The sequence below is a fragment of the Bombyx mori genome, chromosome 12 (genome assembly GCF_030269925.1).
Source record: "Bombyx mori chromosome 12, ASM3026992v2".
In the NCBI taxonomy this organism is placed as follows: Eukaryota; Metazoa; Arthropoda; class Insecta; order Lepidoptera; family Bombycidae; genus Bombyx; species Bombyx mori.
Genome location: NC_085118.1, coordinates 5,010,672 through 5,028,337, shown reverse-complemented (window position 1 = coordinate 5,028,337; position 17,666 = coordinate 5,010,672). Strand labels below are relative to the sequence as shown.

The window sequence follows — 17,666 nt, the reverse complement described above, 5'->3', positions numbered from 1 at the left end:
CTGTTGTTAAGTGGTTACTGGAGTCCATGGACATCTACGACGTAAATGCGCCATCCACGTTGAGATATAAGTTCTAAGATCTCAAGTATAGTTACAACGGCTGCCCCACCCTTCAAACCGAAACGCATTACTGCTTCACGGCAGAAATAGGCATGGTAGTGGTACCTACCTGCGCGGACTCACAAGAGGTCCTACCACCAGTAAATAAATTACTGCGTCGCTTGTCAATTTGAATTTGATAATGAAAATCGAATAATGGTAGTAATCGATAATTATTCAAATAGGTGGCACTCGATGGCGGCATTGGAGATCAACAACTGAGCGCAGCTGTTTTGGTGAATATCACCATAGTTGACGTAAACAACAAGCCACCAGTTCTCGTTGAGCCGGGATCCGTTGTAGTCCGTGAAAACATTCAGGTCAGCTAAAGAAAGTTTTATACCAGACTTCGCACTTGATGTACATATGTATATCAACAGCATTGTTTACTTTATCTTTAATCAATACAATTTTTATAATACTAGGTTGGAACAGAAATATATCGAGCCAAGGCATTCGATCTAGACGACCAGCCAGTACTGAGATTTGGTATCGATAAAGCTAATAGTGTCGCCCGAAACGAAGACGGCATACCGATATCGATTAATGAGTACGATTTTTTGAATTTGTGGGATTTGAACGCCGTCGACGGAACTTTAAGGGTTGTCAGGTTAGTTTTAATAAATATTTATATATCCTTACCATTGATCTGTGTTTAACAAATCATTTTTGTTTAACCTAAACACCTTAGATTCCACCTTAATATTCTGTATAAATATGAAGAAATAGATTAATATATTATTTATTAATAAATATAAAAATGAATTGCTGTTCGTTAGTCTCGCTAAAACTCGAGAACGGCTGGACCGATTTGGCTAATTTAGGTCTTGAATTATTTGTGGAAGCCCAAAGAAGGTTTAAAAGGTAGATAAATATGAAAATGCTTTGAATTAAATAAAAATAACAATTTTGTTTTCCCTTTGATGTGTCCCCCTTCTGACGGATTCCTTTTGTTTGGTTTTAAGTTTATTTTATACAACTAAACTTTTGTTTTGTCTTTTATTTATCGATTGAGGCACTACGAAGTCTGCCGGGTCAACTAGTATATTAATAAAAATTTAATAAATGAAAAATATGATCCGTACAACTGAAACGATAATAATTTATGTTTCAAAGCCAATCACAAACAATAATTATCGTTTTAAAAATTCACATTTCGTGAACCCGCAATCTAAAGCTATAACAGTTCCTTGAGGTCATTGATCCCGCGAATTGATAGGCTTGTATACCTGTTACATTGCATGCAGCAAATTCAATAATAACGAATTTTTCTATAGCATTTTTTTAAAATGTAATCTCCATTCACCAGCGTGTACCGGTATTTACACATGCTTTTTAACAATACAATGGAACAATCGTTCTAAATAATGAAAATTAGCTTAGTGTAAAATCGAAAATTGAGTTGTTTTTAATGTACATACATATTAAAACTAAGGCAATTTGTATTGTAAAGTCGACATATATACTAACATAATGACATAATAGACATCATGAACTTAAATTGGCACTCAATATTTAATACTTGAATTAATGAAATACCTACAGCACGCGATGTTAGTTACTATTAAAATAATATCGATATTATTTTTTTCAGATTGCTAGATCGAGAGAAAATCGAAACATTCAAACTAGTCATAACAGTTGAAGACATGGCCGCTTTAGACGTTGGCCCACGACAAACTGCCACTGGAACACTAACGGTCACCGTTGATGATGAAAACGATAATAATCCGGTTTTTCGAAAGCCGTTTTACAAAACATCGATAACGGAAAACTCGAAAAACGGTGTGAATATCGTAAATGTTATCGCCGACGACGCGGATAGAAATAGGACGATGGTTTACTTTGTTGAAGGTAGCTAATGGGTGTATAATATATATGTATAACTAGCTATACTCGCCCGCTTCGCTGGGCATTTAAAATTAACATTATTATTTATTGTCATTATTATTAGGAAGCCCAACATTCATATAAATATTAGCATATTTAACGGATAGGTACATGTATTTTCTACATGGATACCAAATTTCAAGTCAATCGGATGCATGGTTCAGTAGTAATAACGGAACATCCGTAAAAACCACTGTAGATTTATATATTAATATAGATACCAGATAGTATAGCGTAATAATTTAATCAAAATGAATCTTGTATTGGAGGAGCATTTGCATACCAAAAAATAAGGCACAAATCGAACGCTCTCTCAATTTCTTTATTTTTTATTTTTAGGTCGCGAAGAATATTTGAATATGGTCCACATGGAAAGTACAACAGGAGAACTTGTTGTTGCTAATAAAATCGACCATGAACTGTATCCGTGGATCAATCTTACCGTCAAAGCAGTGGACAGCGGTATACCACCACGGTACTCTGTGGTAGATTTAGTCATACAGGTACATACAAGTTTATAGATAAATAAATGAAAATAACACACCTTACATAATAAATAAATACAGCGGTATACCACCACGGTACTCTATAGTAGATTTAATCATACAGGTATATATGAATTTACAGATAAATATATCTAATATTTTTTTTTCCTTATTTAATATTTAAAAATCCATTGATTTAAAAAAAATCATAATCATTCGTCTTGTTTATAATTTTAAACGTGATATTAAAAGACATTAAAGCCGCGCCAATAAAGAAACGAATCTAAAATGGCGGCGGCGATCATGCGCTCTCACTCTAAACTATTGCTGTCTTTAGTCGCACATGGCGCGTACTGCATGCAAAAAAAATATCAGTTCTGACTTTGCTCTCAGACGCGCTCTGTTTTCTCTCAAATTCTGTTGTTATTTGTTGCATTTGTTCGTTATTTCGTGGTTATTTTGTTATTTATTTTACACACCACCACCCCCCCTCCCTCTCTGCCAGGGCACCAAAATAAAGTAAAGTACATTCCCTTTTGTTTTTTTATATTTTTTTGCAATAAACAAAAAAAATTTCTATCTTTCTTTTTATTTGTTGACCCTACCATCTGTCAGTGCAGGTACATAGAAGCCATTTTCGATTCGTTTCTTTATTGGCGCGGCTAGGGGACTGTATTTTAAAACATGGCAACATTTTTGAATGTGTAGGTCTTGGATGAGAACGATAACAATCCGGTATTCGAGTCGTCTGCTTTTGAATATCGAGTAAGGGAAGATGCCGAGCCGGGTACAGTGATAGCCGTGGTGTCCGCTAGAGACGCGGACTCCGGGGAAAACGGCAAGATCACTTACCTCCTCGATAGAACGTCTACGCAGGTAACATTTTTAGTCTTTTGATCTTTTTTTTTGCTACCTATTCTAGTAGTAACCTCGAGGGGTTATTCTAGATTCACCGAATTGGTAGGTGAGCCAATGATGGCCACCCCACTACCGCCACCACAATGATCACTCCACTTAATATAAAAGATCTCTTGAAATAATACAAAACTCATATGATTTTATGCAAAGCGACTATCAAGATATACGGCTTAGGTTTTTTTTTTTACAAATTATCTGATTTACACTGCGAAGGGTGAAAGGCTATTTGGTTTTAACGACATTTCGCTTAATACGCGACATATATCTTTGTAATTATATGTAAATTTTTTTGGTATTACTTTTTTTTTTATTATCCCTTTTAGGCAGACGAGCATACGGCCCACCTGATGGTGAGTGGTTACCGTCGCCCATAGACTTCAGCAATGCCAGGGGCAGAGCCAAGCCGCTGCCTACCGCGACTGCCTGCCTACCTATCAACAATTCTATGTTTTTAAGTGAAGTTTTGAAGTCTAATTGTGTATACCCCATTGAAATGGCTGAAGAAGTTGTTTTGTCATGACTTTTTTTTACAAATTTTAAACTTTAAATGGTTCTCCTGTAAATTTGTGAAAATGTCGCTTAAACCAAATAGCCAGCCTTTCCCCCTTCTTTAGATTTCATAGCTTCATTCATGTTCGTTATGTAATAAGCTAACAATCTGTGAATATTAATTAAAAAAGAAAATTTTAGGGAAAATTTCTAATAAATGGCGACACCGGAGCGTTGACTATATCAGATTGGTTGGATCGTGAATCACAGGCGACTTACAATCTGGTCGTGGAAGCTTGGGACAACTATCAGTTCGGATACCTCAGCGGGGAAAGCCGTAATGCTTTTAAGCAGATTGTGTAAGTGAATCGATGGTCGAATATGAAAATTCAGAAATCTATAGTTGATTTTATTTGTTTCAAATTTGAAATTCAATTTTAATCGTACTATAACAAAAATAAACTATGAATCATTGTTTATTTGTAATCAATAAACTATGCTCATGTTCAAATCACTGTGCCCAACTCCACTAACCGAATTTCTTTTTTCTTCATTTTTATATGACTTAACCAATTTTTGTAGGTACTTCCAAAAAAAATGGTGCGTGTACCATTTGGTGCATGTGAAAGAAGTGAAATAGTAGTATATTAGTATTGTGGTTTAATTCATTTTTCATCCTTAATAGTCCAGGATCCACCGCCCATTTTTGCACTTGATTACTATCAAGCTAATTTTCCGTGAGTAGCTTTATTTTGATGAGACGCCCAATAATTTCCTATACGAAACTCTCGATTGTGGTAGCTAACAGAGGTAGCGAGGATAAAATATGTTGATTTGATGATTCTCAAATATTTATTACTAACTGAATTTTTTTTTTGTTAAATCTCAAGACAATTATCTAAATTATTCGAAAAAATATTTGTCCTACAAAATCTATGGTTTGATCAAAGAGTCCCCTCTTTCCGACATGTATCGATAACAAGGTCATCATAAATGATTACTAACCAGCTGATTTTTTTTTTTTTACTTAGTTAATATTTATGTAATTTAACAGACATATTGTCCTACAAATTGCGCGGTACGTTATCCTGGTCCTACGCTCAAAAGTAGCAGTACAGATCCTTGATGTAAAAATAATTACTATCAAGCTGAATCTTCGTGAATAGCTTCGTTTTGATGAGACGCCCAATAATTTCCTATACGAAACTCTCGATTGTGGTAGCTAACAGAGGTAGCAAGGATAAAATATGTTGATTTGATGATTCTCAAATATTTATTACTAACTGAATTTTTTTTTGTTAAATCTCAAGACAATTATCTAAATTATTCGAAAAAATATTTGTCCTACAAAATCTATGGTTTGATCAAAGAGTCCCCTCTTTCCGACATGTATCGATAACAAGGTCATCATAAATGATTACTAACCAGCTGATTTTTTTTTTTTTACTTAGTTAATATTTATGTAATTTAACAGACATATTGTCCTACAAATTGCGCGGTACGTTATCCTGGTCCTACGCTCAAAAGTAGTAGTACAGATCCTTGATGTAAAAATAATTACTATCAAGCTGAATCTTCGTGAATAGCTTCGTTTCGATGAGTCGCCCAACAATTTCCTATGCGAAAATTCTCAATGATGGTAGCTAACAGAGGTAGCAATGATAAAATATGTCGATTTGATTATTTTCAAAAATTTTAAAGAAATTAAAAAATTAATAATCGTCAATGTAAATTCAACAAAAGATTAACAAAAAAAAAGTTGTGCCGCTTGGGTTTCTGTATTTTGCTACTACAGCTGAGTCACACCGGTACGGCGGTACGCATGCGCAGAGCATTGCTTACTGCGTATTAGGTATCCCACGTTAGTGTTGACCATAAGCCTGCAAACATTTTCTCAGTCGACCACGTGTTTTATTTTATCTTGATAAATAATTTCAAGAAATGTTTTTTGTGCTGCAAAATAATTATGGAGTGTTTTTTGTGTAATTCGTTATGTGAAAACTCTACTTTTCGAGAGAAAAGAGAAAAAGTGAAGAAATTTAATAAAGACTTTTGGCTTTCTTGCAAAACTTTTCTATCTGCTCGAAAGCATCATCAACATAAATATCGAGATGTTATATTGCCTGAAAATTGGAATGACGAAGTAATAGGTTATCATTCCTCTTGTTACAAAGAATTTCGAGTGAAATCTAAATATTTGTCTTATGAAAGGTAAGTCGATCGAATATTTACTTACTTTATTTTTAAAATAATTGAAACATAATTTATTAAGTTCATATTTTTACGTAATTATGTGAAATCGAGCATTAGCATTGTAACATTCTATTGTAGCATTGTATTATTGTTACATTCTTTAAACAATAATTTTTGATAGTATATTATATTTTAAATATTTTCTTATTAAATTTTTTGTCATTTAAATTTATGTTTTTGTATGACTATTTGACTAAATATTAATTTAATATGGGATAATTTTTTCAATATCGATGATTCTATGTGATATTTATGTAGACACTGTATTTATTTGCATGTTTCTCAAATAAACAATTTTTAATTTTTTTTTATAATTTCTCATACACAGCACTGAGCCAGCTTCAACATCATCAGCGTCTCAATCTACTGGAATCATTGATTCTTCGATATCTTTAACGTCTGCTGAAAATGTAGAACCGGACCCATTGCCAGGCACTTCACGGTTAGTTAATTAAATAATTTTTTTTATTTGTTAGTAATTGTTCATTTTTAAAAACAAGTTCATCTGAATCTACTCTTTTAAATGATGCCATTACAATTTTTTTTCAATTATTGTTTCTGTAAAAGTACAAATCTCTAAAAAGCTTCTTGAAATTATTTATTTATTTTTTAATTATAAAATTGTTTTGCACGTTATTATTTACAGAAATATTGACCAGAGTTCGATATTAATTAATGATGAAACCAGTAATATTGAAGATTTGGAGAATACTGTTGAGGAGGACAATGTAGATTGTGAAACGGAAGTACAAAGTTTTGGAGATGATGAGTTAGCAAAGAAATGCTTTTTTTGTCAAAAAGTCAATAAAAAACGTAAAGGGCGACAAATATACTGTCGTAAAATTAAAAACAAAATACCCTTTCTAGAAAAAATTAAAAATTATTCTACAGAACTGGGCGATATAGAAATGTTACGGAAAATTCAAGAAGAAAATAACTCTGTTAACGATACTTTTTTGGCGTATCATAATATATGTAATGTCAATTATTTTGCCAAATACCAAAGGAAAATGAATCCACCTCCAACTAATGATTGGGCCACGAAACGAGATGGCCATAAAATTGCCAGAGAACGCTTGATTAATTATATTCAGCAAGAAGTTATTACAAATCGACGAGTGATGTCATTAGCTCACTTGAAATATTGTTATGCTGAATTTGTAAAAGAAATTTATGAACACGCAAATTTAGAAGCTACCACATTTAGCAATCAAGCTCTCAAGGACTATATACAAACTCAATTAAAACACAAAATATCATTGGTCAATATTTCAAATCAACAATTTTTTATATCATCTGAAATCGATATTGAAACAATCGATGATGAAGAAATTAATGATATATTATTTGAACAAGAAGCAAAAGATTTCGCCTTGAAATATCGAAAAAATATATTGGGAATAAAAAAAAAACCTTTAACAGATTTCATCGACAGTGAAGTATTAAATGAAGGAGAGTGCGATGTTCCAAAATGGTTAGATATATTTTGGACTACTGCTTTAAGCGGTATTGGCAAAGAAAGCTGCGATCGGGTTCGGAGATTGTCTTCATCTTTTTCGCAGGACTCTATCTACAGCATTACAAGAGGTTATATTAAACCGCGAAAGCATATTTTATTGGGTATAACCATAAAAAGTCTCACAGGAAGCAAAAAAGTCGTGGATATATTAAGCAGGCAAGGATACTGCATCACCTATCCAAGTATACTGGAATTGGAGACGTCTGCTGCATACTGTTGTGTTTCTAATAATCAATTATGTCCAACAAGCATTCAACGAACTTCTATATTATCATCTGGAGTAGCGTGGGATAATTACGACAGATATGTAGAGACAAGCTCTGGTAAAAATACCTTACATGATACAGTGGGTATCATTTATCAAAATATCCCTACAGAAGAAGAATTGAACATCATCAAAAGGAACGATGCATCTACAGAAGCTGAACGGAATTCTTCAAGTAATGTTCGTGATTTGGCTGGCCGTAGAAAACGTTCGTTTGAGGAACAGTCATTTGAAAATATACTGTACGCGAAGCAACGACGTCCAGAATTTTGGCGTAGTAGTGTAGCGTCACCTGAAGAACCACAAAATTTAATTAATTTTCAACATAGGCATTTTACATGGGTACTTTCCCATAACTTAAAAATTTCAAACACGCCAATGTGGGTAGGATATAATGCCAAAATTTTAAAAGATGACAGTAGAATTCAAAAGATTGAGTATTTAACGCAAATTAATAATTCACCCACGGATCCAGCTGTTGTAAAAGAGACGATGCGTAGAAGTTTGCAAATCGCTTCAGAATGTCAAAAAGATTTCTTCAGCGTTACTTACGATTTAGCCATGGCCAAGATTGCTTTACGGATACAGAGTGCGGAGGATGAATTCGAAAAACTTTTTATTAATTTTGGACCTTTCCACATAATGTTATCATTCATGAAAGCTATCGGGAAATTTATAAGTGGATCTGGGTTAACAAATATTCTTATAGATAGCGAAATTTTGGCCAGTGGTTCTATCAGTTCGTTTTTAAGTGGAAAACACTTTAATCGATGCAGAAAAATTCATCCTTTACTCTCTCTTGCTTTGCAGAATTTACATTTGGAAAGGTTTTTACAGCAGCATGATCAGGACCTGGAAAATATTAAAGAATACTTAAAAATATTTAATGAACAACAGAATGATGACCCACAAATAACCAATGAGAATTTAAAAAAATTATTTAACAAATATGAAGAATATAAAAATGAAACTTTAAATGGAAGGCATGGTAAAACACCTCAAATTTATTTAATGTACACAAGATTAGTTGAATATTATCTTCAATTAGAATATAGTATTCGTATAGGTGACTTCAATTTGTTTGTAGACACTTTACCGAAAATAACAAATGTTTTTTTTTCAATGAATCACCATAATTATGCAAGGTATATGTCTATTTATTGGGATAAGTTGATAAATATTGAAACTACACATCCCGGATTGCTTGATGATTGTCAAAAGAGTTTTATGGGCATTCGAAGAACAATAAAACCGTTTTCAAGAATCCCAGTTGATTTAACACTTGAACAAACAATCAATGCTGATGCTGCTTCTAAAGCTTCTGGAATTGTAAACATTACAAACTCGTTCTCTGCAAGACAAAAATGGTCAATTACTCACTCACTACGTACAAGTGTTATATCTAAAGTGATGGAATTTTGTAATATGAAATCAACAGATGATATTACGAAAGATTTAAAGAAATCAACAATTAATAAATCTACCAAAAACTTACAAGTACTAATGCAACTAATAAAGCAGTACACCAACCCTTTTGGATTAGAACTGTCAGAAGATCATCTTTACAATATATCGAAAGGTCAGTCGGTGAACGATGAAGTATATAACTTTTTATCATCAGTTGAAATTGAGGGCGAAAAACAAAATAAGAATTTCATTGCTGAGTCTCGAGTAACACCAGATAGGTTTGATAAAGCCATTACCAGAAATAAAATAATTAATTTTGAGTACAAGAATACGCAAAAAGTCAAAATTAATGGAAAAGTGAAAGAAGTTCAAATGCAAAGAGATGTTTTTGGTCGTCTACTTTATGTGTCACTAAAAAATAAAATTGATTTAGAAAAAGCATTAAGTTATCCTCTAGCTCCTATTCCATTTTCACTCTGTCATACTAATGGAACAATTTGCAAGACCCCAAAATCTGTAATTATTAATGAATTACTAGAATATCAAACTGAAATAGTAAATCCTCCAGAAGCAGATATTCACTTAGTTGATGGATTTTATTTATTACATACATTGAAGAACCTTCCAAACAGATATGGTAAAATCTCAATGCATATATTAAAAATACTTACATATAATAGAAAAGAAGTACATATTATATTTGACAAATACAAAAATCCCAGTATTAAAGATTTTGAACATAATCTGAGAGGTGAAGATGACATACAATATGACGTAATACGTAAAGACAATAATCGTCCTTCAGATTTCTGCAAATTATTGAGGAGCAACAATTTTAAAGAAAAATTTGTAAAATTTTTAATTGAAGATTGGACAAGGGACGAATTTATTACTTTGATCACAGGAAAGACTATTAAACTTAATTATGATCAATGTTACATTTATGAGGTGTCTAGTGAAAATAAAATAAAAAGAGTCATTGACTATAATTTCTCTTGTTATCATGAAGAAGCTGATACCAAAATAGTATACCACATTTGTCAATTTAATACTAACTATCGTGTGGAGATACATTGTACAGATTCTGATATACCAATAATAATGTTGGCAAATTTTAAGCATTTAAAAGATAAAATTCAAATAATAATTAATTTAAGCACGAATAAAAAAAAAATGTACTTAAACATAAATGAAATTTATGCCAAGCTTGGAGATCAATTATCTTGTTCACTCGCCATATGCCATATTTTTACAGGGAATGATTACAATCCTGCTTTCTTTCGTAAAGGAAAAAAGAAACCTTTCAGTATTTTAAAGAAAAATGAAAATTTTCAAGAGGCATTTATTCAACTTCTACGAATTAAAAATACGGAATTAACAACATCGAATGAGGTAGTTCAAATTATTGAAGAGTATGTATGCAGAATGTATTCATTAAAAACAAAAAATGATCTGAATAAAGGACGGTATGAGTTATTTGAAAAAGGGTATAAATCAAAAAATGACAATGAAAAAATTTTAAAACAAAAAATCGTAGGATATGATCCTTCCAGTTTGCCACCAACAAAACAAGAATTGTTGCAACAAATTAAACGAACTGTATTCATCTGCAATATATGGTGTAATGCACACATGCGGTGCCCCACGGAAAAATTGCCAGAAAATTTTGGATGGACAATAATTGATGGTAAATATGAATATTATTGGTTTGATGGTCCCCAAAGTCCATCATTTGAAGAATTATCTTCTGACTTACAAGGTAACCTATTAATACTATTTTTATGTATTGATTGATTATTCATTATTATATAATTTACTTAATTTTTTCATGTTATTACAGAGTCAGATATCACGAGTGAAGAAAGTGAAACAGATGAAGATGATAACGATGTTAGTAGCGAACATTTATCAGATGAATCTGATGAAGATTAATTTCTTTATATATATATATATATATATATATATATAAATACACAAATTTTTGTACCTAGATTACTAAAAAATAAAGTTATTTAAATTTTAAAAAAGATTTTTTCACTGTATCTTATTTTACAAATAGAAAAACGAAAAAATTACAATTCTTGTCGGACTAGTGATACATACCTGTTTTCTTGTAGGACGTTGTTTCATTTGGGCAGAGAACACACTAACCTATTATATGATATTTTTGTCCTACAGTTAGTAATGAGAAAAATGGTCTTGTGGTATTAACAATTTCTGAGCGTAGGACCGGGATAACGTACCGCGCAATTTGTAGGACAATATGTCTGTTAAATTACATAAATATTAACTAAGTAAAAAAAAAAAAATCAGCTGGTTAGTAATCATTTATGATGACCTTGTTATCGATACATGTCGGAAAGAGGGGACTCTTTGATCAAACCATAGATTTTGTAGGACAAATATTTTTTCGAATAATTTAGATAATTGTCTTGAGATTTAACAAAAAAAAATTCAGTTAGTAATAAATATTTGAGAATCATCAAATCAACATATTTTATCCTCGCTACCTCTGTTAGCTACCACAATCGAGAGTTTCGTATAGGAAATTATTGGGCGTCTCATCAAAATAAAGCTACTCACGGAAAATTAGCTTGATAGTAATCAAGTGCAAAAATGGGCGGTGGATCCTGGACTATAAATCAAATTTCTCTTGTAATAGGGAATGATGGGTATAAGACATACAACCTCTTCACCATTTATATCTATGTTCAATCTTAAATAGAAAAATAAATTGTTTTTTTTTAATTCTTCATTAAAAATAAAATATAAGATAGTTAATATGTTACTGCCATTAACAGGAGCAATGAGAAACTAATAACTAACCATCTAGTGGCCGACGCCCGTAAACAGAATGTGTATAAGAGACACGACCTAACTCGCTTTCTCACTTTCTCCAATATCGAGTAGTTCGCGAGACACTCTGTCTATTTTCTCTCTCTCGCTCGTCTTAAATTGTATTTTTTCTCTCTAACCGTAACCAATCTTTCACGAGTTAAATTTTACTCTCAACGCGCCTAAAGTAATTTCACTTCATAAAATGTATCATTTATTTATTTTTATTTATTAATTAAAACATGAGTCGTGCTTTTCCAGCGTTCACGTAGAAGATGTAAATGACAATCCGCCAATATTGCACGTACCGCCGGACTGTACTACCATCACTGAGTTCCATAATCACAGAGAACCGATAGTCTCTGTGTCCGCTTCGGACGCGGATGATAATTCGACGCCTAATGGAAGGGTACAATTTCATCTTGTGGCCGGGAAGGGACAGGGTGAGTTTAGGGCTCCCACGCCGAGATACGCATAAACCTTAATCAAACATAACATAGTTTAGAAAAGGATGACCAAAAGTCAAACCAATTTTCAAAATAAAGACGCTTTTATGAATTTACCATAATTAACAGAAATCATTTTCGAACTAAAGTGGCATTTATGACCTTATAATAATCAATAGAACTCATTTTTAAACTAAAGTGGTATTTATAAAGCGCCCCACCTGGTGTTAAGTGGACGCAAATGAAAATTTTGCAGGTTTGATTTTATTACACGATGTAATTCCTTCACCATGGAAGTCAATCGTGAATATTTTGTTAAGTACGTATTTCGTTAAAAATATTGATGCTTGTCAGCGGGATTCGAACACCGTTGCATCGCTAGATACGAATGCACCGGATGTCTTATCGTTTAAGCCACGACGGCTAAACAAAAAGATGTGTGATGTCGTGGGACACCGGATAGGAACGAAGTTCCTTATTATAAATATATTAATTTTAAGTTCTATTCGAGGTATAAAGAAAATAATTATTCGGGTATACATTTTTATTATGATTTTTTATTGATACAAATAAATAAAAACTACTTTACAAAGTTATCAACTTTATTTTATTCCCGATGATTTATAAAAAATATATAATAATAATATACAAAGAAACAGCTATTTATATGAATAATAATGATAACCGTCATCACGTAGACTATATATTAGATACTGTATAGCCATCATACTAAGACTATACATAATAATGAAAATCTTACGTTACGGACATTTTATCCCGGTTAGGGTCATCACATAAGGAACTTCGTACCAAAAAAATTTTTTTTTGCTGTTGTTGTATAGTTCGAACGCAAGGTGCATTTAAACTGCCCAACTGTATGTTATTGATTTAACTAATATTTTAGATCTGTTTCGTTTCGAGCAAGTTGGCGGCGACGCGAACACAGGCAGACTGTTCGCAAGGCAATCGCTAAAAGATCGTTTCGGGAATTACACTTTGATTGTGGAGGCGCGGGACCTCGGCACGCCCGCCAACGCAGTGCGGGGCGAACTCAGGGTCTGCGTCACGGATTACAACGATCACGCGCCGGTGTTTGTGCATCCTCAGCAAAACGTCACGATTAAAGTTCCAGAAGTAAGTTGTGACAAATTAATCGTATTAAACGGTACAGGATTTTAAAGCCTACGGATAAATTTTGTATAAACACCTCACTTGGATTTGGTAATCGCTCGCTGGGCTTAAAAAATCTACCTTTCAATATTATGCGTTATAACAGGGGTGAGCAACCTTTTTAATCAATGGGCCAATTAAAATTTTATATTATTTTTGGCTGGCCGCATATAGAATAAAAAAATATAAATAAAAAAAAAAGTAAAGATTGCATAATATACAAATTTTAAGGCAAGATAAAAACAAACAAGAAAAAAACGGGAAAACGAATTGATGGGAGAAAGTCGATAAAATTAATTCAATTTTAGAAATGCTTGGCGGGCGGCGTGTTGCTCATCTTTGCGGTATACAAATACTCTGTCACGTGTTTTTTTGTACCTACTCGTGGCGGACTCACAAAAGGTCCTACCACCAGTAAATACTTAGTAAGTACATAAATATAAATATTGCTGTTGTTCTTTTCCTAGAACGCGACGATAGGCACAACGATAATAGAGGCGAAAGCTATAGATGCCGACATCGGACCGAACGGTGCGGTCCGCTATCGGCTAAGGAGGGACGCGGGGGGCTCGTGGCGAGCGTTCTCCCTGCACGCCACAAGCGGCGCCCTACGCACCCTCATACCACTCGACAGGGACAAACAAACAACATACCAGGTACAAATTTTTTTATTGCTCTTATGTGTGGACGAGTTCACAGTCCACCTGATATTAAGTGGTTACTGGAGCCCATAGAAATCTACAACGTAAATGCGCCACCCACCTTGAGATATAAGTTCTAAGGGCTCAGTATAGTTACAACGGCTGCTGCGCCCTTGAAACCGAAACGCATTACTGCTTCACGGCAGAAATATTCAGGCTGGTGGTATCTACCCGCGCGAACTCACAAGAGGTCCTACCACCAGTAATCCTGATCTCCACCTCCCGACTGTACATTTTTTTCTACCTATGCTGATAGCCTTGAGAGGCTATATCAGTGTTACCCTAGCGTGTAAGTGAGCTCACGGGGCGCAAACCGGAGTGTTGCTCACACTGACCCTAGCAAGAGCCGTGCTTCCCAGAATCTACCACCGGATCGGAAACGCCACTGAGAAGATCCGGCGAGAAACTCGAATGTACTATCTCGTCTTTAGAACATTTATACTAGAATTATACGACTATCCTGCCCTAAAACCACAGACTGCTCTACGATAGAAATAGACAAGACGAGAGCGAGTCCTGCGAAACTACAAAGCCTCACTATTACTAGTAAACATTTTACTGTCTGTTTTTTTTACATCTATCTTTTTGTTTCTAGCTCAGGATAGAGGCCTACGATTTGGGGTTGCCAACACCGCTTAGCTCCGATTTGGATTTGACGGTTTACGTTCAAAACGTCGATAACTACAGACCGAGGTTTCCGTTCAAATCGTTCAGCTTGAACGTCACCGAGAACGACAGAAGCGAGAGCGTGTTCCTGCCGAGCGTCATAGAACGCGACGCGATCGACCGCGGAGACGAGCCAGTGTTGCCAGTGTGCTATTACATTGTGAACGGGAATGATGACGACGCGTTTCATTTACACAAAACCACGCACAAGTACGTTTGGTTTTAAATATCGAAGATATCGAAGGGTGGAAAAGGGTATTTGATTTAAAACGATATTGTTGCAACTTTACAGGAGAGCCATTTAAAGTTTAGAAATTGGAAAAAATATCATAACAAATTAGCTTCTTCAGCTATTTGAATGGGGTAAACTTAATTGAAGATCGATTAAAAAGAGCGCTTTTTTATTATTTTTAGTTTGGCGGACGAGCTCACGGCCCACCTGGTGTTAAGTGGTTAGCGGAGCCCGTAGACACCTACGAAGTAAATGCCGCCACCCACCTTAAGACATAAGTTCTAAGGTCTCAGTTTTTACAGTACAACGGCTGCTCCCTTCAAACCGAAACGCATTATACTTGTCGGTACTTGAACCATTGTACCATGGTTCACTTGCGGACTAAACAATAATAATAATAAAAATAATGGTTGGTTCGAAGTAGGTATCAGTGGAATGGAATATTTGAAATGTATTCCACTGATAACTACTTTTAATAAATGTATATTTTTTATTTGATTGGCTTTGTTAATTTTAAGTATGTTTCAATGATACTATGTACACATATGGACTTATTGTTGTCTGAAATAAAATAAATCATTCATTCATTCATTATAGCTTCACGGCAGAAATAGGTAGGGTGGTGATGGGTAATTACTGGTGATGGAGGTCCTACCACCAGTAATAACGCAAATTATAATTTTTCGGGTTTGACTTTTAATTACACGATGTGATTCTTTCACTTCCGTAGTTATAACGGAACATCCGTAAAAACCACTGTAGATTTATATATTAGTAAGATGTCTCGGAAATTTCTTTTAACAAAAATCCAAAATACAATAATTTATTTACTTTTTAGATTAACAACACTAAAACCGTTGGATCGTGAACAAAAGTCGAACTACACATTAACGATTCTCGCGACAGAAGACTGCGTTAAGATTCCGCAATACACATCGGATTTGGACTATGTCAGTACGTTAACCGTTCACATAACTGTGAACGATGTCAATGACAATGCACCGAAATTCCTGAGGAAAATTTTCACTGGTGGCATCACGACTAAGGCTGATTTCGGAATTGAATTTATGCAAGTCCAGGTTAGTTATAAATTGTACAGTTAAGACTAAGATGATTAATGTTGATTATAGAAATGTTACCAGCCGTTTCGTCATTATTTTCCCCATAATTATGACATTAGGTACTGCGTTGGCGTGTCCTGTAGGACGGTCTTTGGTACTAAATTGGTAATAATTTCCAGCTCAATTTTACTAAAAAGTAATCAAAAGGTTCGGAAATTAGGATTGGCGTTATTCGTATTATAATTGTAACTGCGAGTACGTGCGGTAATATGGTAATAAGTAGCGGTCTTATTAATAAGCTTTATCGAAGGATTAGGAGCCCGTTTGTACGAGTAATAAGAATGTTATTCACACGGTTTTTCATTCATAATAAAAATGAATAACATATTTTAGTCTTCTTTTAACATGCAGACAAAGCTTCTCTTACTGATTAACAGTATAAAACTAGGTAATAGTGTAATAAATTGCAGGCGAATTGAACATTCATGAATTGAAATCAGCTATAAAGAATACAAAATAAACATTGTATTACTTTACATTAGCATAACGAGATGGATGCACCATTGCTTCGCTCTTTTTATGACCAAAATTACGAATGTCAAATGTTTTTATTACTTACTAGCTGACTTCATAGTGCCTCAATCGATAAATAAAAGAACTTAAAACAAACAAAAGCAATCCGTCCGACGGGGGACACATCAAAGGAAAAACAAAATTGTTATTTTTATTTAATTCCGAGCACTTTCATATTTATCTACCTTTTAAACCTTCTCTGGACTTCCACAAATAATTCAAGACCAAAATTAACCAAATCGGTCCAGCCTTTCTCGAGTTTTAGCGAGACTAACGAAGAGCAATTCTTTTTTATATTTAGAGAAGAGAAGATAAATGAAACTACAAAATAATAAATGAGTCGTCTATTATCAAAGGTGCAAAAATCTGTGCATTTGGACAAAAAAATGTTATTGATATGTCAATACAGATTGATTTGAATATAATCGTCTCCTTCAAAGAATACGGTTCAAAACCTGCATTAAATAAAGGTTAATACTTAACCTGTTATTTATCTAAGATGTCGTTCCGAAGAGTTTTGTGACTGCCAATGGAATACAAAGTCAATAATTCGTTTTTCTGATTTACCAATATTGTTCAAAAGTCAGATTGCCGGCTTTGATAATAGACAACTCAAATGTGAATTGTTCTAGAAAACATTCTATCTATTTATCTTTG

At 33.8% G+C, this 17,666-nt stretch overlaps 2 protein-coding genes across 3 annotated transcripts in view; both read left to right on the top strand.

Moving 5' to 3' along the window:
* LOC101742945 (cadherin-23) overlaps nt 1–17,666 on the top strand; it is a 58,860-nt gene that overhangs the window by 31,591 nt on the left and 9,603 nt on the right. The window contains exons 14-24 of the mRNA XM_038014633.2: nt 285–419; nt 525–709; nt 1,694–1,953; nt 2,329–2,492; nt 3,183–3,350; nt 4,083–4,240; nt 12,422–12,603; nt 13,511–13,740; nt 14,244–14,432; nt 15,073–15,353; nt 16,214–16,454. Of these exons, the coding sequence (XP_037870561.1) occupies nt 285–419; nt 525–709; nt 1,694–1,953; nt 2,329–2,492; nt 3,183–3,350; nt 4,083–4,240; nt 12,422–12,603; nt 13,511–13,740; nt 14,244–14,432; nt 15,073–15,353; nt 16,214–16,454 (2,193 nt within the window). The remainder of the gene's footprint in view (nt 1–284; nt 420–524; nt 710–1,693; nt 1,954–2,328; nt 2,493–3,182; nt 3,351–4,082; nt 4,241–12,421; nt 12,604–13,510; nt 13,741–14,243; nt 14,433–15,072; nt 15,354–16,213; nt 16,455–17,666) is intronic.
* On the top strand, nt 4,544–11,352 carry LOC119629299 (uncharacterized). Of its 2 annotated transcripts, XM_062671384.1 has the most exons (5): nt 4,544–6,092; nt 6,463–6,576; nt 6,781–8,906; nt 10,581–11,084; nt 11,166–11,352. In XM_062671384.1, the coding sequence occupies exons 1-5, from the start codon at nt 5,848–5,850 to the stop codon at nt 11,255–11,257; spliced, it is 3,081 nt and encodes a 1,026-aa protein (XP_062527368.1). In that variant the 5' UTR covers nt 4,544–5,847; the 3' UTR covers nt 11,258–11,352. The 2 variants fall into 2 exon arrangements, with proteins under 2 accessions (XP_062527368.1, XP_037870562.1); XM_038014634.2 differs by having other exon boundaries at nt 6,781–11,084.

Bases quoted from the DNA above. Each gene is read 5' to 3' on its own strand.
- LOC119629299 (XM_038014634.2), top strand. From the start codon at position 5,848: ATGGAGTGTTTTTTGTGTAATTCGTTATGTGAAAACTCTACTTTTCGA. The intron at 6,577-6,780 runs GTTAGTTAATTA...TATTATTTACAG, and splicing joins CCATTGCCAGGCACTTCACG to AAATATTGACCAGAGTTCGA. The intron at 11,085-11,165 runs GTAACCTATTAA...ATGTTATTACAG, and splicing joins ATTATCTTCTGACTTACAAG to AGTCAGATATCACGAGTGAA.